This window comes from Bubalus kerabau, chromosome 2 (genome assembly GCF_029407905.1).
Source record: "Bubalus kerabau isolate K-KA32 ecotype Philippines breed swamp buffalo chromosome 2, PCC_UOA_SB_1v2, whole genome shotgun sequence".
NCBI lineage: Eukaryota > Metazoa > Chordata > Mammalia > Artiodactyla > Bovidae > Bubalus > Bubalus kerabau.
Genome location: NC_073625.1, coordinates 127,419,248 through 127,439,878, shown reverse-complemented (window position 1 = coordinate 127,439,878; position 20,631 = coordinate 127,419,248). Strand labels below are relative to the sequence as shown.

The following is a 20,631-nucleotide window of genomic DNA, read 5'->3' as shown; positions in this document are numbered from 1 at the left end:
CAACCCACTCCAGTACTCTTGCTTGGCAAATCCCATGGACGGAGGAGCCTGGTAGGCTGCAGTCCATGGGGTTGCTAAAAGTAGGACATGACTGAGCGACTTCACTTTCACTTTTCACTTTCATGCATTGGAGAAGGATGTGGCAACCCACTCTAGTGTTCTTGCCTGGAGAATCCCAGGGACAGGGGTGCCTTGTAGGCTGCCGTCTCTGGGGTCGCACAGAGTCGGACACGACTGAAGCAACTTAGCAGCAGCAGCAGCAGCAATCCTTGTCCATCACATCTGGCTCATCACCCAGCATCCTTGGGTCTGGTTCTTGCTTCATTAACAAAGCGATTCCACAGGGAACATAACTTAGTTTTGTGTAACTAACCACCTTCCCTGGCAACAACCTGTGTCCAGAGGCCACTGGGGAAAGAATTTCCTGAAATCCCAATAGTTGAGTCATAATTTGATACCTCTTAAGACTCAAAGGGAGAAGGCAATGGCACCCCACTCCAGTACTCTTGCCTGGAAAATCCCATGGATGGAGGAGCCTGGTAGGCTGCAGTCCATGGGGTCGCTAAGAGTCAGACACAAATGAGCGACTTCACTTTCACTTTTCACTTTCATGCATTGGAGAAGGAAATGGCAACCCACTCCAGTGTTCTTGCCTGGAGAATCCCAGGGACGAGGGAGCCTGGTGGGCTGCCGTCTATGGTGTTGCACAGTCGGACGCGACTGAAGTGACTTAGCAGCAGCGGGACTCAAAGAGGGCTCAGAACTGACTTTAACCATTGGAGGGTAATGGGTCTCTTCAAGAACCTTCTGATAGTTAATGGACATTCTCTCCAGAAAAATATATTCAATATCTTATATATAGTTTCAAGGTGCCCGCAGAACTCTTGCAGCCCTTGTACCTAGGTTAGTAATTCTTGTTAAAATAGCCCAGAAAACTAAAGAGCAATGCAAAAGATTCAGTTTTCCTGATAAATTCTAGCCCTGACAAGTCACATTCCCTTGTTCAAAACAGAACAGAACAAAACAGTTACAACTCCCTAGATTTAACCTCAGGGTTATCCCTGAGGGCCTAGTCCTAGGTATTAACAGTAAGGGCATCCAGCCAAGAGTGACTACTCTTTGGAAAACCTAAGTTCAGCTGAGTAAAACGAAGCTGTGTTTGATAATATCGTTTACATTTCCAAATCCCGGGTATCAAGCTTTCTTCCTATCCCTTGTGGCCCTCCCTAAATTTAGCCGCTGGTGTAATGGGGTAACCATGGCAACAACCACCTGCCTATTTAAAACCATCTCCAAAGCTAAATAAGGAAGCCTGGAAAAAATGGCTGCTCGTCTGCCTCTCCGTGGACAAACTGGGCATTCCTGGGCATTTTCAATAGGAGTAAGCAGGCAGGGTAGAAGCAGCATGGACTCAAGTTTTTAACAGGAAGTGTTCTGAGACCTTGTGGAACAGGGTCTGCCTCGGAGCCACTGTGTTTGCACTTATTAGAAGGCACATGGATTTATACGCAAATCTCTGTGATTGTCTTCCTAGATGATCGCACTACCCTTGACCTCAACCAGGTGAAGGGTGAGGTGCACAGTTTACTGCAAAGGAGAGTCTTGCTGATAGAAACGGGAAGTGGGGAGGAAAAACGTTCATTCAGATCAGTGAGATTGTTCATACTCTGCACTGAAATGCACAGCTACAACTTTTTCCTGACAGAGGTATCTTTCTAACTATACCTGATCATGTGGATACTGATGATTGCTCTTTTTATGTCATATGTTCACCTGTCTATTGATTTTTGGCATATGGAGAAATTCTTCCTGCCTTCTAGTTCCTTGCTGTCTACAGAGGCTTTGCTTCTTTCCATGAAAGGAGACCACCCAACAGACCACACCGAAGAGCTTGCTTTTCCCCAGGCAGGCTGTTTTTCACTGTTCATATGGATCTTTTTGTACGTTTGGTTCCTTCTCCCTGGGTTGCCCTTCTTTTTCCTGTCAACCTGAAAAACAATACTTAACTTGTTTTGTATCTTGGCCCAGGCATCTCTCTAGTTGGAAGACCCTCCACATCAAATTCCATGCCCCTGCTTTGTGGATTCATATCACCTAACACAAATCACTATGCACATCTGCTTTCGAGTCCTCCTCCATCCCTGGACTGTGAGCCTTCTACACATGTCTATCCAAAAGGCCTATACAATAGTGCCTGGTGATGTGTTCAAAATATATATTCACTGAACGAATGAATGACGAATGAATGAATGAACAGAACCCCCATGGATTTCACAAACATTTGGCATCTTAAGAAACATGTGTGCATGAGTATGCATAATGGTATCTGTGTAAAAAGGGGACCTTGAAAGTCTGGAATGGATGGAAGAGAAGTATTTTTTAAAAAGTGATTTTTGTGTGTGTGTGTATATATATTAGAAGGAAAAAGATCACAAGAAAAGCATCAGTTGATCTGTAAGTTTGTGACTATTGTAGGAATAGGAGTTGAAAATATACATATTAATAGTATTTTGTGAGTTGACTTGGTGTGTTTGAGAGAGAAAATACATTCTAATAAGGTTAGCTCAGCTACTATTAGATCCCACAGATCACTCTTCCTGAAGTCGAAGTGGCTTCATTATGTTCAGTTTCTGATCCCTAAAAAGATTTCCGTAATCTTGGTTAAACTCCCAGGCATGGGGTGAGGGGAAAGAAGAGGAATGAAAATGATGGAGCTCTGAGGAAGTGCATGGCTTTACAAGAAGGTGTGTGGGTAACAGTGGACTTCTGCTTGGTGGGCTAAATAAAGTTCCTTAGACTCAGTCTGAGCCCAAATCAATACCCACTCTCCTCCCCACCTGCTTGAGGGTGGGGTGGGATCCAGTGGTCACCCTGATAAGGTCCAACCATAAGAAAAGAGAAAGGATGCAAATAAACCACCAAGAAGAGAAAAAGAAGGGAGAAAGGTAATTGAACCATCCCAGGGGTAGTTCTATGGACCCGCCTGCAGAATGGTATGACTCTGCAAATGATCTGGTTTCCTTTTTTCTATTCCATTTTTGGACCAAGCTTCCGGCCTGCCCAAGGTGCGCGGGCTGAGGCTGGGCTCTGGTGGGCTCCCCGCCTCAGCAGGGCCACTCTCTGCTGCCCTCTGCTGGCAGGGGAGGGGGAAGCGCCGCCATCTCGGCCCCTCAGCCAGAGCTGCCACCAGCTCCCTTTTGTGAGGAAGGGAAGCCAAGGCCTCTGCCCTCTGCCTGCCCCTCCCCCGGGGAATCGAGGGGCTCGGGATGGGGGCGCTGTAGGTTTTGAGAAAGCGACCATACCCCAGGAGGGGGAATCCAAGTTAGCCAAGCTTAGACCCCTACTCCCCAAGGCGGGCACACCACACTCTCCCTCCTGGCCCAGGCCCTCCCATTGCACCATCACCCTCTGGCAGGGGACGGGCTGCCAGACCGTGGCAGGTTTCTGACATTATTTTCTTCTTGGAAATGGAAGCCCTCCTTCCGGCAACGTGGCAGGAAAGCCCTGGGCCGCGGAGCTGAGAACATTTTGGAGGGTGCAGGTGGAGGCCTGGACCCGCGGCCGCGTGGGTGGGGCAGGCAGGCAGTGCAGTCCCGGCTACCGGCTACCCCCGCAGGGCCTTCTTACCTGCTGTTGAATTTTTCAGGGTGTTTCTCTCTCATCACGTGGAACCTGTGTGCAATGGAAGCATCCTGAAAGGGAAAGGGACAGAAAGCAGATTCCTGGTTAGTGGTCCTGACCCTGTGCAATGTGGAAGGAAGGGAAGGGACACACACTTTCATTGAACTTCCCTGATGTCAGGGGGAGACCAGGGAGGCCCCCTGCAGAGGCTGGACACCAGGTCCAAGGTTAGGGGTGAGGGCCCTCATGCTGTTAGAGCTGATGCCAGACGACGACTCCTAATGTTCACTGTCTACCCTTTCTAGCTCAGGGTGAGTTAAGGGGACGATGCTGCCCTTTGGAGGAGAGGCTTGCCCTTTGGGGAGAGGGAGTGTGTCTGAGTGTGTGAGCAGTGAGAAAGCAGAAGCCCACATGGGGCTGAATGTGTTTGGAAATGCCTCACCCTATTCACTCTTTAAAGAAATACTTTGTATTCTGGAATATTTTAAGACTCATAAGTAGTTGCAAAAATAGTACAGAGAGTGCCTGTGGCCCTTTCACCCAGCTCCCCCCAATGATAACATCTTATGTAACTATATATAGTGCATGGTCGAAACCAGAAAACTGATGTTGGTAGAGGCTGTTATATATTAACTCTTAGTCATCCATATCAGTAGACAGAATTGGTAGCATTGGATAACAGGCTTAGCAGATAATTAAAAATATATTTAAACTTCTGGCTTTTGCCTCTTGATCACTCCATGGAAACGACTCTCCCCAAGGTCAGCAAGAGTCTCATTACCACGTTCTATGGATACTGTGCTATCCTACTATTAGCACATGCCTTTGCTCTACTTTGGCCACCTGCTCCTCAGTTAGGATGGCTCTCATGTCACCATGCTTCCGGGCTCTCCATGCTCAGAGCAGAATCTCTCAGCCTTGACTCCATTCTGCAGCCTACTTCCCTGCCATGGGCTATATCCCGGTGTCTTAGTTGTTACTAGCATGTAGCTGCTGCTGTCTCTACAATGTATCGCGGGAGAACCAACCCTGAACTTCAGACCTAAAACTGAACTCATCTTTCCTTCTCAGATTTGGTCCTCGGCTCTTGTTACTGGTCTCCTTTTCCAGCAGAAGAATGTGTAAAAGCCCCTTCACGGCTCAGGCCTCCTGCCAGCACGTCAGCTGCAGGTGGTGGGTTTTAGAAATAAACAGGCTAATTGAGCTGGGGTGGGGGTGGGGTGGTGACAGAACAAGGAAGCTGATTCAGATTTGTGCAGGGAAGAGATACAGAAACTCATTTACTGGAATGTGTAACTAAAAGAAAATTCAAATTCCATACAGTGAGTTTTTAGCTATATCAATTTCATTTCTTGATATGGAAATTCTACAAAATTTCTGGAAAAAATGGTAAACATCAGGAGGTATAGTTCAATGAAGCAATTTTCTTTCTTTCTTTTTTTTTTTTTTTGAGCATGTGCTGTGAGTGGTGAATAAAGAATACCAGCTAAGGGTGGGGACAGAAAATCCAGAAGTAAGATAGGGGCCAAAGGGGAGCTTTCGTAATATTTTTACTTGGCAGAAGAATAAACCCAGTGAACAGCCCCCTGTTGAAAGGCAGACAGGGCAAGTCAAGGATATGGGTTTATTTTATGGTCGGCTAACACTCTTTGCTGAAACAATGTCTTGGGAATTTAACATTTAAACTCCAGTTACTGATTCATTATTTATTTAAGATACATCAGGAGTTGAAATTGAAGCACCCCTGTGGACAATGGGAGGAGAGGGGCAACATCAGAGGAGGGTGGTGGGGGTCTGGTCTCTGTCCCCTCGGTGGATCCAGCCTGCACAGCTTCTCCAGGCAGGAGCGTTTCCTGCCCTCAGAGTGCGCCCACCTCCCTCCTAAGCAAGTTTTGTGAGGTTGCTGAATAAGATTCATGTGACATCTGTCAAATGCTTCTCTAGAATTCAAGAAACATTCCGTCTACTTGTGTTCCTTTGAAGCACTGATTTTCTTCTGTAAGGGGGAAAAAAACCCAGAAGAAAAAGAAAGAAAAGAAAAAAGCAATCACATGTTGCCTGGCACGATTTGTACTTCACTCTCCCCCACCCCCAATGCTGCAGTGACTGGCTCCTGGCTTTTTAATTCCCTAGGATATGTGCATAGGTCCCTGCCCTCTGTGTCATTCCCATTATCCTTGTTTGTTTGTTTTTTAATAACTAGGTTTTGCAAAGGTTCTTTTTACAAAGACCAGGCTTTACAATATTACTAGTTAAGCATGTGATTCTGAATTTGACAGTGTAACCCCGTGATAAATACACAATGTGGTCAGAGGGAGTTGAGCAGGTCCACTGTTGTTAAGGTTTGGAAAGGCAATGCTGGTAAAGACTCTAACCGTGTTTCTCTACCTGGGGATTAAGAAGAGAGGCAAGATTCATCTCCACTCTCTGCTGGGCTTCTCTGTGCCAGGCATTAAGCTGGCTGTACTTACATTCAGAGGTGAGTTCATTTAAATTTTAGAAACCAGTGTTATAGTGGTTCCAAACCTTTCCTGTAATAATTGCAGCAAAATGAGTCTTCTATTTGAAAGGTGGGAGTGGAGGTGGGAATTGCACATTCATGGACATGCTGCACACTCATTTCTGATGACCTCATTCTCTGGGGTCCTTTCTATGAGGTGTGGGGTAAAAAGGAGATAAAAAGCAGTATGGACATATGTCTACTCTTTCCTGAACTAAAACTCCCAAGTGCAGAGTTGGACGAAAGAATTTTGTGCCTCTTCCACATATAAGTGGTAATCATTTGGACTCTGAGCTATTTGGGTGTCTAGGCCAGTCCTGTCCAATAGAAATAAAAGAATTTTTGTAACCACATTAAAAAAGTGAAAAGGAACAAATGGAGTTAATTTTAATAATATATTTCAATGAATATTATTGCTACAATATTAGTTAATATAAAAATCGAGATATTGAAAATTCTTTCATACTGCATTTTGGAAATTTGGTGTGCATCCATGTCAAGTGTACAATAGCCACATGTGGCTAATGGCTAAGTCACTTTGGCAACTTATGGAGATAAAAAAAAAACAGAAAGGAGACAGTAAGACAGATTATTTGGTATTTGGATTGTTCTGAAGAATTATGACTGATTAGGGAAGGACAAAGAGTGTAGACCCTTTGTCCAAGACACCTCTCAGGTAGTCCCATTGTTCCTGTAACTTCTTGACTCTCATAGGTGACAGAAAAGAACCTGTGGCTGAAGGAACTGAAAAGTTTGCAGGGAAATGATGACTTTCTGATAAATTCCGTAATGGGTTTGCCATTGTGGAAACTTAGCTGGTGAAGTCTAGTAAAGTACAGAATGTGAGGTGAAGAATGGTGCGTGAGTTAGTGTGATGGCTGTGGCCCGTCCTGGCCCCTGGGTTCCCCTCGCATCAGAAATAGATTTCATTGACTCAAGGGATTAGCTGTTCACCCATCCTGTTAAGGCTCAGTGAAAGAAGAGCCTTTCAGTGTTCAGAATTACACATACCCCAGGAATGATTTTTCAGTTCCAAACTTCCTGTCATTGATACCTGGCCATCCTGACATGTCTGCAAATCCAAAAATAAAGAGCAGGGATGAAGAGGCCAGAGAAGTCAGAGGAAGTAGTGTCCTGAATGCCTGGGTTGAAAAATCTGCCAATGGATGTTATCAGATGGAGGGAGTGAGAAGGTCAAGGACCTTAGCTCTTCACTGGCAGGGAGCTGGGGAGTCTGTGGTGGATGGGAATGTAGAGGCAACGAGGCCCATGTCCCTCTCTACATAGGCCAGGACACTCTGCCCTCGCTACCCCTCCATCTATGAGTAGGCTCTGTTGGCGCCAACGGGAGTGTGTGAGCTCATCAGAGTGAATGCCCTACCACCCAGGGACAGCTCAGCAGGGGTCACTGTCACCACCCTTATAAATGCAGAGCAGCGGACATTTGATATCAGTAAGATATTCCAGGTCCTTCAAAAGAGGCAAAGACTTCGCAATACTCTCTTTGCCAAAGGAGTCCGACTCTAATCGTCTTAAGGAAGTAAAGCCTGGGGGTTGGTTTACATACTGTTTCTCCTCTTACAGAGTTTGGGAAGTCAAATAGGGAGCAAGAGCTTCTGCAAATGTCAGCCCCAGATTCTCTTAGGGTTACATGTTGGCTACTTGTTTTCTCAAGAATTTCCCTTTCCAGCTTTTAAAGAGTGAGCACACAAAGCCTGCAAGCATTTTATTGAGAGAAGGCTAAGGTTACACCAGTGAGAGAAAAACAACCCTGCTTCTTCACTGATTTGCAATAAAATATTAAACATGGACAAGCTAAAGGCATATGAAAAAAACCCACGAGAAAGATTTTGTGAAGTTCTTCTTCACTTGAAAGATGAGCAGATTGGATTACTGTAGGTCAGCCCGGGATAGATAAATATCTTGACCGCTGAGGGAAATGGAGAATCTATTCCTATGCTTTTCCTTGGGGAGCAGTTGCTTTGTATTTGTCCTTTTTTCCCTCCCTCCTGCCCATCCCCCCATTCACTTCCTTCTTATTTGTAAGAATATATTAAAAGCATGCTCAGTCTTGGCTCATGGGATTCGGGCTTGGTTATCTAGCTGAGGGAGAGTTGTCGCTTCCTTTTTGGCATGATTGTCCATTTGGTCAGCAGTAAATGTCATTTTTTTTGCATATGGCGCTTTGTAGAGATGGACAGGGAGGCCTTAGGAATACTGTTGTTTCTGGCAGCCAGAGCTGGGCGTGAGAAGAGAAGACTTGGGGTTGAGGACTCTGAAGGCAGCCAAGGGCATGACCTGCCCTCTAGAAGCTCCCAGGCAGATCACCCAGTCCTGCAGCTTGGCTTTCACTTCTGGCCTATGGCTTACAGGTGCTGGTTTCCCCTCCTTTCTGTCTTTCCTCTCCTTTACCTACTTCAGATCTGGTTTGAAGAACCACTTCCTCTGATCATCCTTCTCTGTTCTAATGGGTTGTCTTCACTTACTGAGGACTTGATCGGGACCGTCTGCATCAGAATTATCTCAGGGGCTTATTAAAGGTGCACATTTCTAGACTTGCCCAGACCAACTGAATCAGAAAATGAATCAGGATCTGTCATGTGGGTGGAATCTGCATTTCTGACCAAGGGTACAGGTAGGGTATGGGTGAGCCATCACACAGTAAATTTTGAGGATGCCCCTCTAATGCTGCTGCATTTGGCAGCATGGAGATGATGGCCTGTGCAGGATCTGCATGGCTCAGGGTCCACAGCAAGGTGGGCTATGGAGACTAGGGATTCCCAGCTCCATCACTCACCAGCTTGGGCAGGTCGCTATCTGTCTAAGCTACAGTTCCTTCTTGCAAAATGTAAAAGAGGAAAGGCTATACCCTCCAAAAGGGACGCTGTGCCTGGTATGCATTAGGTACTCAATACATGTCAGCAAGTTATTCTCTGGTTACTACAGGAAAAACGACATGTGTTTCAGTCGTACTATAATGGAGGGAAGCTGCATGCTCCAGAATCCCCCTGGCCTCCAACACCAGACTTATCAGCCAAGTCTCATTTGCAGGAGCTGAAGGCTGCATGTTCCCCTCGCATGAAGTGGAGCCTGAGCAGGTGGCTCCAAAGGAGGGGCTTTTGAGTCAAAAAGAGGATGGAAGGGTCTCCTCTGCCTACGACACAGGAGGATGAGCTGGTAGGTCCTAGGCAAAGGTATCTCCCTCTCACTGAGGAGGGTGCAGGGGAGCTGAGGAGATCAACCAGATCAGGGCAGCAGAGACCCTGAACATATTTCTCACCAGCACCTCTATCCTTTCAGAGCCCATTCACGGGTCGAGCAATGCCTCGCTCTTTTGTTTTAGTTAACAGAAAAAGAGTTGGGGACTGGGAGTCAGAGAATGAAAGCAAATCCCTTAATCTGATCCTCTGTTTCCTCACTCACCAAACGGAGGGAATACTGCCCTCCAGTGTAATCATAAGAACCAAGAAAATATCTGTAAATATGGTAAATTTTAAATCCCATAATTATAAGGGATTATTATTCTTCCTTTTTGCTTCCATGGCTCTCCTTTTAGTTTTCTTATTAAGAAAACAAAAAAGCCTTTCCTTAACCCTGTTCTTCCCTCAAACTACCTATCATTTCTCCTTTTCTCTCCTTTTTTAAAAACCACCAACATTTGCAAAAGAGGCAGAAGTGATGATTGAGAGGGTCACAGTCTTGGTCTGGAGGGATTCATGTGCATATGAAACTGGGCAGCAAAGTTCCCAAGACAGCAGAGAGAAGGACCTGGTTTCAGAGCGAGGCACAGTGTGTGCGCCCTAGTTCCAACACCTCCACGTTCCATGTCCCTAAGTCTCCTCTGTAACATGCAGTTGGTGGGGATGATAATACCTGCAGGATTGCTGTGAGGACTAGAATAAAGTCTAGCACAAAGGGGAACACCCAGTAGGTGCTCAATAAATGCTAATGTCTACATTTCACCTTCCTCCTAATCCCCAGATCTATGGAAAAGACTGACACCTTTTCCCCTCAGTCACATCTCCAACAATTTGGGAAGCAATGTCCAACCTATGCACTTTGGACCAGAAGCTGAGTTCAGCAAAACCAACTAACTTAGCTGTGCTATATGTGATGGAAGCTGGGGGAGAAAGAGGAATGTGCTTCTGTCCTTATAGTGTGTGTGTGTTTGTACGTGTGTATGTACATGTATATGTACATGTATATGTATGTATTTATGTGTACGTGTGTGTGTTGTAAGGGGGCTAAGTCAGGCACATGGAAACAAACCCTTTAGTCTAAGGCAGAGGTGACCACAGAGGAGCTTAGGGGGAACACAGAGCTCAGCCTAAGGGGTCAGCGAGGAGGAGATGCCCCAGAGGCTTAGGTGCACTTGGAGTGTGGGGAGTAGGGTTGGGAAGAGGAGAAAAGACAGGAGAGAGAGAATTCTGAGAACTAATCCAGGGAGCCAGCTTGAGACCACAATGTCTCCCTGGAGCATCAGCATCAGCATCAGCTTTCCATCTCTGGAAGCTCACCTGAGAATCTCCTCCTGACCTCATCCTGGTTATTTTTTGGTGTTGCTTTTCCTTAACTATTTCAAATTATCCAAAGAGTAATAGGTCTTTTGAAAAATGTGCTGTTTTTTTGTGTTAGGTAAAATGATAGGGGCAGGAACTTCCTGCATAAACAAGGACAGGACTGGGTGCAGTAGGATGTCCACATCCAGGCTGGATGTGAGGATGCCTGGACCCAAGTTGAGGCAGGGGGACGCTGGGACAAGTAAAGAGCAGGGACCCAGAGTGGACAGTGAAAGACTAGAAACCTTCCTGCCCACCTGGGCACTTCTCTCCCATGCAGAAAAGCCATTCCTGGCCAACTCACCACACCGATGGAGAAATAGTTGTTCATGATGTTGTACGGGACCTGGTCTCCATTCTCCACCTCCTCTCTGGGGATGACTTCCAGATGCCAGCGGTCCAGCATCACCAAGGGGCTCTGCTCGATGTCCTTCAGGATTTTTGTGAGGCTGCCCCCTTCATAACCTGCGGAGTGCAGCACTGATTTGCCCCCAGAGCAGAAAGGCTTGGTTGCTGCTTATGCAGCTATCAGGGTGGAGCAGAGTGGGGCACCCCTTGTACAACCCCAGTGTGTCCAGGCCAGAGTCAGTCAGGTTCCCTGGGCCACAGAGAAGGAGAGGACAATCTGGAGTAATTAGAAAGAAGCTGGGGCAATCTGGAAGCCAGAGTAGCAGGGGTAGGGCCGGGTGCTGGCCAAAGATGGATAGACCTGTGTAGCTAAAGCAAGCCCTGGGGAATTAGTGCGCTGGATGGTTGGGAAGCTGCACATGGGAGAACTAAGGATCTGTTCCAGGACTGTGTCGTGATGCAGATGGACAGTGCTGTAGGCAGAATTTTAGGATGGTCCCCACATTTCTTGCCCTTGAGGGATTATATACCCAGCAACCCCCAGGACCTGTGGATAAGATGAGCTAGTCAGTTGTGGTTTGGTATATTCTATGGCACAGGTGACTTTAAGAAAGCAAAATTATCCTAAGTGGATCTGACCTAATCAGGTGCATCTTTAGAAAGACTGGGCTTTTCCTTAAGAAATAGGTCCGAAGCTTGAGAGGGATTGGAACTGAGAGTTTCTTTTGCCAGCTTTGAAGATGGAGCGATCCATCACATAAGGAATGAGGAAGGCCTCTAGGATATGAGAGTGAATCCCAGCTGACCACCAGCAAAGAGACAGAGACCTCAGATCTACAAAGAATGGAATTCAGCCAACAACCTGAAAGAATTTTAGAAGGAAATTCTTCCCTTAGAGTCTTCAGAGAGGAGCACAGCCTGTTCAGTGCCCTGATTCTATCTGGTGAGGCCAAGTCACATTGTTCTAGGATTTTTTTTCTTAAAGCATTTATATGGGTGCACTGGGTCTTAATTGCAGTACATGGGATCTTGTTCCCTGACCAGGGATTGATACCAAGCCCTCCACGTTGGGAGTGCAGAGTCTTAGCCACTGGGCCACCAGGGAAGTCACTGTTCTGGGACCTCTGACCTACAGGAGCTGATACAAGGATGTTTTAAGCCTCTATGTTTATAATCATTAGTTGTTACATAGTTTGTGGTTGTTTAGTGGCTAAGTCATGTCTGATGCTTTGCAACCCCATGGACTATAGCCCTCCAGGCTCTGCTGTCCATGGGATTTCCCAATACTAGAGTGGGTTGCCATTTCCTTTTCCAGGGGATCTTCCCCACCCAGGAGTCAAACCCTCCTCTCTTGTGTCTCCTGCATTGGCATGCAGATTCTTGACCACTGAGCCACCAGGGAAGCCCTTGTTTGTACATAGTAGCAATGGAAAACCAATGTAGCAAGTGAACTGGAAGTAAGAAGTCAGTGGGAGAGAGAGAGTTTTTGCTTTCAAATACCACTTTCATGTTCCTGCTTACCTCTGGGACAAGCTTGAAGAGCATTTTCGAGCTGTCAGGGGTCTGGTCAGCACCTCAGGGGATGCATCACAAGATAGCAATGAAAGTAACGAGGTAGCTGAGGGCCTTGATGCTAACTGGGAGCACAGAGCTGCGGGAAATTGGTGCCTCGCTCTGCTGCCTAGATGCCCAGAGTCTGAGGCCACAGTCCACTGTCCCTCTTGAGAAGAGGGCCCTTCCCAAGCCCAGTGTGTGGCTGAGGACCCTGGCAGCGCTTCCCATGCCTGTCAGCTTCCTTCTGGGGCTAGCTTCTGCTTGCTCTGCCCCCGCCCTCCAAGCAGGCACACTGACCGCTATGGGCCTGGTCTTGGATCACTCCCAGAATTGATCAGCCATCTGGGTCTCATCCTGATTCTGCCTGCCACCCTGATCTCTCCACTCTCTGGAGCGTGCTCAGCTCTGTGGGGGCTATTGCAGTTTGCAGAGTTCTTAGCTCCTGACCATTGCCCTATATGCTGGTTACTACTCTGAGGTCCCCCTTAGGGGAATTTCAGAATGAGGGGCCCTGGCCCTGAGATGATCTGAAATGCCCCTGGTAACTGGTTAATTGGACTTTTCAGTCTACATTCTGACTCCCAGTTCAGAAGAAGGTCAGTAATTTGGAGAGGGGGAATTTCAGGCAGAAAAATTCCTACGTGAGCCCTGACTGGGATGAATCCTGGAAAGGAGACAAAGGAACTGACTTGTTCTGAAGAAGGAGAAGGAGCTTCCCCAGTGGCTCAGTGGTAAAGAATCTGCCTGCAGTGAAGGAGCCCTGGGTCAGGGAGATCCCCTGGAGAAGGGCATCGCAACCCACTCCAGTATTCTTGCCTGGCTAATCCCATGGATGGAGCAGCCTAGCAGGCTACAGTTTGTGGGGTCACACAGAGTTGGCCACGACTGAAGCGACTTAGCACACAGCACACACACTGAGGGAAACAAATTCAAAGCCGAGAGTTTCAGGCTGATAGTAAATCTTGTGAAGGGCAGACACAGGCCCTGGCACCAGGGAAAAGGCATGGATTAGACATGATCCCAGAGTTGAGTATTTCTCCATGGAATGTAATCCTTAAGAGGGGAACTCAGCCTAGCTCTGCAGAGCCTCCCTGTAGACTGGGGTGCTTGTCCCTAGGATAGTGCCCCTCCCACGCAGACTCACCTCCTCCCCAGCGGAGACAGCGGGCCAGGTCATTTCCTGTTCCAAGAGGCAGGACAGCCACAGGTGGATGCTTTGCAAAGTTGGCCTTATCTGCAACCCATGAAAAGGAAGAGAGAACCATATGCCACATGATTACAGAAGGTTTAAGTTGTTCAGTTACCCCTTATCTAATGCTTGAAAGCCTCTATAGCATTCTTTGTCTGAATACTTCTCCTGTTGGGGAACTCACTACTTCCTTAAAGCCATCTCTTCCATCTGCAGTAAGCTAACCACTGCAAAGGAGCCTTCATATTGAGCTAAATCTGTCTCCCAGTAACTTACACCTGGTTCATCCTCATTTCATCCTAATTCTTTCCAAGAAGTGACAGTGGTAAACCTCAAAAACATTAGTTTGCATAGTTTTAATCTTCAATGATAACAAGCATTTACCCCACTTATCCCTTAGACAGATCCTGCAAGGAGAACAGCCCTGGGATTTCTTTGGAAGGAATGATGCTAAAGCTGAAACTCCAGTACATTGGCCACCTCATGCGAAGAGTTGACTCATTGGAAAAGACTCTGATGCTGGGAGGGGTTGGGGGCAGGAGGAGACGGGGATGACAGAGGATGAGATGCCTGGATGGCATCACTGACTCGATGGACGTGAGTCTGGATGAACTCTGGGAGTTGGTGATGGACAGGGAGGCCTGGCGTGCTGTGATTCATGGGGTTGCAAAGAGTCGGACACGACTGAGCGACTGAACTAACTGCAAGATATTATCATTCACGTGGATGAAGAAATGGAAGTTCATGGAGGGAAAGTCATTCTAGAGCCAGCATCCAAACCCAGATTTCTGCCCCTCCAAGTCCATACTCCTCCTTTCTTCAGAGCCTAAGCAGCTGCATAAATAGTAAAACAGGTGGGTCTGAGACATCAGAAACTGAAGATGCCTCACCTCAAGTCATTCAGGTTCAAAAGCTTAAAAATAACATTGTGTCTAACAAGCCAAACCCTGAGATGTTATCTGGCACCTAGGGAACAGTTTGCCACTTCCACCACCTCCCAGACTTGCAAACACAGAGTCCTGATCCTATCTCCCACGATGGTTATGATGAAGCATCAGGCCAAACCATTAGAGAAAGCATAGCATAACGTATGTTTTCATCTGGCTGCATATCTACAGCAGCATGTTGACTGAGCTGGGAAAGCTGAAGGAGGCCAGACACCCACTGGGCTCCAGGGGATATCACTTATATAAAGCTCAGAGCATCTGATGCCAGGGAAGGATGTGGGTGATGTGACTGGGGAGCACAGCTGGGGATTGAGTGGGGGGCAATGCAGGAATCATCATCCTACATGAGGTTCATGCCAGGGCTGCCCCAGCAGAACAGGTGACCGTCCCTCCCCACCCCGCCCAGGTTGTCACACTCGTGCTGGAAATGGCTGAGGCAAGACTCAGGGCTGAGGTTACTGCCAGGAGGGTTGAGATGGAGTAAGTTGGTGGACTCTCTCATTTTCCAGAACAATGCATTTATGCCTCTGGCCTTCGCTGGGACTCTTCCTTTGCCTGGAAGACCCTTGTTTGCTTAAGTCTGCCCCTTCTTCTGTGGTTCTCTTTGCAGCAGATCAACCATCCTCACAGTGCTGAGGCTAGACAGCTGGATATAATTCTAGATTTTTCCTTCTCCCTCACCACACATCTGTTTACACATCAATTTCTACATGCTGTCTCCATAGCTTTCCAAGCACTCTCTCCTCTCCCTCCCATGGTGATGGCCGAGTTCTGACACAGTATGAGTCCTTCCAACCGCTCCTGCTGCACCGGCCCCTTTCTGTCCTCTTCGCCTCCGGTCTCACCCCCTGGTATGTTCTCCACAGGGCCACCTGGGCAGGCAATCCTTGAACCACAAGCCTGATCACACTAGCCCATTGTTTTGCCTTCTGCCGTGACTCCCATCACCCCTTAGCCCAGCAGCAAGGCCCTTCTCAGCTCTGCCTTACTCTCTAGCCTCATCCTTCTCACGTCCTGCTTCCCACTCACCATGTCAACATGGGGTTCAATGCAGAGGCCCTTCCTGGTTGGCCTAGTCTGGACCTCGTGCCTCTCCAGAGTGCTTCTCTAGTGCCAGGGATGATCTCATTCACACTATCTTGTAAATGACTACTTTTTTGTTCCCCAAATGTACTGTGACCTTCCTGGGGGACCTGTATCTCATTTGCCGCAGTATCTGCACACCTTTACTGAAGGCCTAGATGCTGTGTTAGGTGCTCCAGCTCTAACAGCAGGCAAAAAATAAAATAAAATAAAATAAAAAGACTTGGCTCTGGCTCTCATGGTACCTACCATTGAGAGGGAGAGATAGCTATTAACGAGGTAATTGGTGCATAATTTCAAATGCATACTGGGAAGGAGGGGACTGTGGTCCTGTAATGGGTGATCAGGGAAGGCTTCCCCAAGGAAGGCTGAGGTCTAAAGTAGAAGCCGACCAAGCTTCTGTTCTGCCAGGGGAGCAGAACAGACAGGCCCTGTGGTGGAAGGGACACTAGTGTCTTCAAGGGTCGGAAAGGGATTGAGTATTTGAGGGGTGAGGATGGGGGTAGGAAATGAGGCTGGAAGGGTGGGCAGCTGCTAGGCACCACTTTGGGCCCCTGAAGCATTGGTTTTTATCTTTATCTAAGAATCCTGGGAAGCCACTGATGTGCTTCACACACATCAAAACCCCACTGACATTCAGGAAGGACCACTCTGGCTATTGCATGAGAACAGATCAGAGAGAGAGCTGAAATGGGGCTGCAGAGAGCACTGAACAAGGGCCTCAGTCTCTTGAATGAATGATCATTGTCCAGTTATTCCTTTTACTCTCGTTTTTTAATCTCTGTTTTTTAACCTGTGAAAAAACAGATCACCTCACATGCTCTTTCTGTTCTGGGCAACATATATCACCTGTGTCCTCTGCACATGAATTTTATAAAGCTTGTCCACAAACCCTACTTTCTCCTTCCCAATGGAGAGGGAACCCTTCAAGCAGCTCCTAGCACTCCAGCCATCCACCCTCTGCTGATCAGCTTTTTCTTCCCCGGCTCCCAGAGGATGCCTCCCTCCTCCCACAAACAACTCCAGAGCCCTGGGTGACAAGAGAGCGTGGGTGGCTGCTTGGCAGGGCCGTGTCCATGGAAACCAGAGTGCCTGTGGGGGAGCAGATGTGGCGGGTGTGGGGGATGCCTGTCCCAACCCAGGTGGCTTGCTTACGACCCCTGGGGGCCCAGCCTTCTCCACCCTGTCCAGGGTCTATCCTGGCCCATCCTCCACTCCCCTCTTCCCAGAGGAAGTACTTGTCTCCCACGGGAAGTCAGCAAATCCTGTGGGCTCAATCTTCCAAAGCTATCCAGACCCTGACTCCCCCTTACCACCTCCTCTGTCTCTACTGTGGTTCGCGGCCCAGGTCCCCTCCCTGGATCTCTGCAGGAGCCTCCTAACTGGTCTCCCAGCTCCCACTCTTTTCAGTTTCTGTAATCTGTTGTGCCCCTGCTTTGCTCGAAACAATCTAGCATCTTGGGATCTTCATGGTATGACAGCCACATTCCATATCACGTAGCCCATGTCCTAGTGACTTGGCCCTGCTTTGTCTTTGCTTTATCCCCGGCCCCTCTTGCCTCACAGACTCCACCCTGGGCACGCTCTGCAGCCTCCTCACTGGCCTTCTCCTGCTCCTGCCTCAGGGCCTTTGTATCTGCTGTTCCTTCTGCCTGAACTACTCTTTCCTTGGGCATCCGCGAAGCTCTCCTCCTCCAGGTCTCCATGCAAATGTCATCTGCTCCTCAGGGCCTTCAAAACCACCCTGTCTTAGTTTGCAACTCCACTCCACTGCTGAGCTCCCTTTGCCTATTTTCTGCTGTTCTCTCTCTCTCTCTTTTTTAATCACCTTCTGTCATACTGTATATTTCACTCATTTCTTTGTTTACTGCCTGTCTCTTCCCTCTAGAAGGAAGAGGCTCCATGAGGGTGAGACTGTGTCCTTTTTGAGCTGCTGCATTGCCAGGGTTTCCATGGGAGCTAAGCACCTGGAGGTACACAGGAGGATCTGGGGACCAAAGGATGAAGACAGCCACGCAGCCCAGGCTCAATGCTCTGGACCATCTCAGCAATTCCCTTGGCTGCTTTCCTGAGTTTATGTTCTGTATCTCAGTGTTTATCTGGGCTTTCCAGGGTTAGATCTTGAATGTATCCCTCGCCCCAGAATCTCAGAGTCATTCTCCATCATCTACCGGTGGTACTGTGTCCAAGGACCCACAGATCCAGGCAGGCCTCCTGATTCCCAGCCTGGACCCTCCCCACCATCCCCATCACCCTTTTGATCAAGGCATATTGGATGTACGCCATCGTAGCTTTTCTTTGCTTGAACTGATCTGAGCTTTCAGATGTGCTTTGTGGGCTCTGGGCTCTAGGCGTTCATCTCAAGGTGACTTGCCCTGCACTATGCATCTATTCTTAGTTCCCTCGCCTTTATCCAGCACCCTGGACCTGCCTGGAGTCCCAGGCCTGCTGCCTTCCCCCCAGTCTCCCCATCTGGCCTGTCCTGCAACTGCCCAAATCCTGCCCATGGCAGATATTTTTGAAGCAAGGCCTGAGACTAAGCTGTTAACATCTATACATGTGGGAATCCTTCCATTGTGTTTTCTTTCTTTTGTCCACCCGAAGTAGGTATTTAGTGAAGCATTGGTCCAAGAGTAGAAACAAAGATAAATAAGACATAGCTTCATTTCTCTTTATTACCTTCCTCTGACTTTAAACATGGGCTTCACAGGTGGTGCTAGGGGTAAAGAACCCGACTGCCAAAGCAGGAGACGTGGGTTCCATCCCTGGGTCAGGAAGATCCCCTGGAGGAGGGCATGGCAACCCACTCCAATATTCTTGCCTGGACAATCCCATGGACAGAAGAGCCTGGAGGGCTATAGTCCATGGGGTCGCAAAGAGACATGACTGACGCAACTTAGCACTCACATACACAACTTTAAAAACACTTATTGTAAATCAACTACAAAGGTCCTTCCAGCCCATTCTTACCAATGCAATCCAAAATCCAGCCAACTGTCCCATCACCTCCGCAGGCCAAAACACGGAAGTCTGGAGTATCATGGAAAAAGTTAAGTCTGGGAAGTAGAAAGGCCAAAATGGTTTTGCTTACAGGCTGAACTTTGACACTCCTTGAGTCAAAGTCCCCCCATCCCACCCCAACACCCTGCTCCCTTCCTGGGAAGCATATTATGACCTTGACTCCTTTTGGGGTTGAAAGGGTCACTCAGTGTTCTGAAACCAGAACATACTAAGCAATGCCATTGAGTATGAACTCCATGGAGCCATCTTTGTCTAAGGAGATTCTGACTCAATATTCAACACAGAAAATGGTTTTCTAGAAACTGTCTATGATTTATGCAGAGGAATCCACAGTTTGCTTATTTTGGCACCAATACAATTAACCCCCAACATCTGCCTCCTTTCTGGCTCTCACCTACTCTGCCCTCACAGCTTTCGAGATGTGGCAAACTAGCTGGATCTTCATGCCTCCCCAGACCTAAGCGGAGTGAGCACCATCTCCCCTCAGGGGCCTTAAGCCTGTAGAGCAGGGCTGTTAACCTGGGGTGCATATCTAAGGGGTCTGTGGGTAGAATCCAGAGGGCCTTGAACTTGAAAAAAATGTTACACTATTATCTTCCCTAAACTCTAACTGAAAATTAGCATTTCCTTCAACAATACCTGTGACTTTGTTAAGGAGCCGAAATGACAGGTATTTCAATGTTTTACTACAGTCGCGGCAGGCATTTTCTGTTATCACGTCTGCTCATTACTGTTTTAATTTACAGTAGCTATTAGACCCGCCTCTGGAACTTGCAGTATAATGTCTTAATAAATCACGTGTATTTTCCTGTCACAGATTTGTTGTCTAACCTTTAGTAACTGTTTTTTCAATAAAGTTTCCCTGGGTATTCCTATATATTTCATTTGATACATTAAAAAATATTATCTTAACGTTAAGAAGGGGTCCATAGGCTCCATGAGACTGCTAAATGGGTTCCTGGTGCAAAAAAGGTTAAGAACCTCTGCTGTAGCACAGAGAGGACCTGGGGAGGCCTCGGGGTGGGGCTTGAGAAGCTGAAGCCCAGGATTTCCTCTTTGCCTTGCTTGGTGATCTGAAGAGACCCCTGGGGTCTTCTGCCAATGCAGGTGTGGGCAAATTAACATCCCCTCCCCGACCTTCTCTTGTAGAACTCTTCTCTCCTGTAGAGCTGGATTCTGAATGAAGGCTCCCTTCAGCTAGACAGCCTCTCTGATTACAGGCTGACACATACAGCAGAGAGAGATACTCAGGGCACAGTGGCCCTAGAAGCAGCCACCAGGCTTGTCATCCTGGGCAAAACCAATTTAGGATGGATGCAGTTAAGGGACAGTACTGTCTGTCTTCAAATATCAAAATGCCCTCGAAGACAGCAGGCTGGTAAAGACATCTGTGGGCTGCTGCTCAGTCACAAGTCACAGATGGAGGAGTCATCGGCCATCATGGGGACCGTGATGGCACATGCAGCAGCACAGGTGGGCTTTATTTTGAAATTAATTTTATAGGTAAGTCACGGCAGAGGTGCTGAATTTGCACTCATGTTTCTTTCCCCTTTAGTGGTCTTGTATCATCACCACCAAAAATAATAGCTGTGTGTCAAACAGCTGAAGACACAGTCTCTTCTTACTTATTTTTTAAAATGAAAAACACTTAAATAAATTTTTGGCTATGCTGCATGGCATTTGGGATCTTAGTTTCCTCACCAGGAATTGAACCCACACCCCCTGCAGTGGAAGTACAAAGTCCTAACCACTGGACCACCAGGGAAGTCCTCAGAGTCCCTTTTTAGAGTCCTTACCCAGACCCTCTTA

The 20,631-nt window shown here is 47.6% G+C and overlaps 1 protein-coding gene across 1 annotated transcript in view; it reads right to left on the bottom strand.

Annotated features, from left to right (window-relative positions):
- Positions 1–20,631, bottom strand: part of DGKG (diacylglycerol kinase gamma) — a 223,186-nt gene that overhangs the window by 90,093 nt on the left and 112,462 nt on the right. Inside the window, exons 17-20 of the mRNA XM_055568807.1 lie at positions 18,772–18,857; positions 13,727–13,816; positions 10,985–11,145; positions 3,628–3,692 (exon numbers count right to left, since the gene is read on the bottom strand). Of these exons, the coding sequence (XP_055424782.1) occupies positions 3,628–3,692; positions 10,985–11,145; positions 13,727–13,816; positions 18,772–18,857 (402 nt within the window). The remainder of the gene's footprint in view (positions 1–3,627; positions 3,693–10,984; positions 11,146–13,726; positions 13,817–18,771; positions 18,858–20,631) is intronic.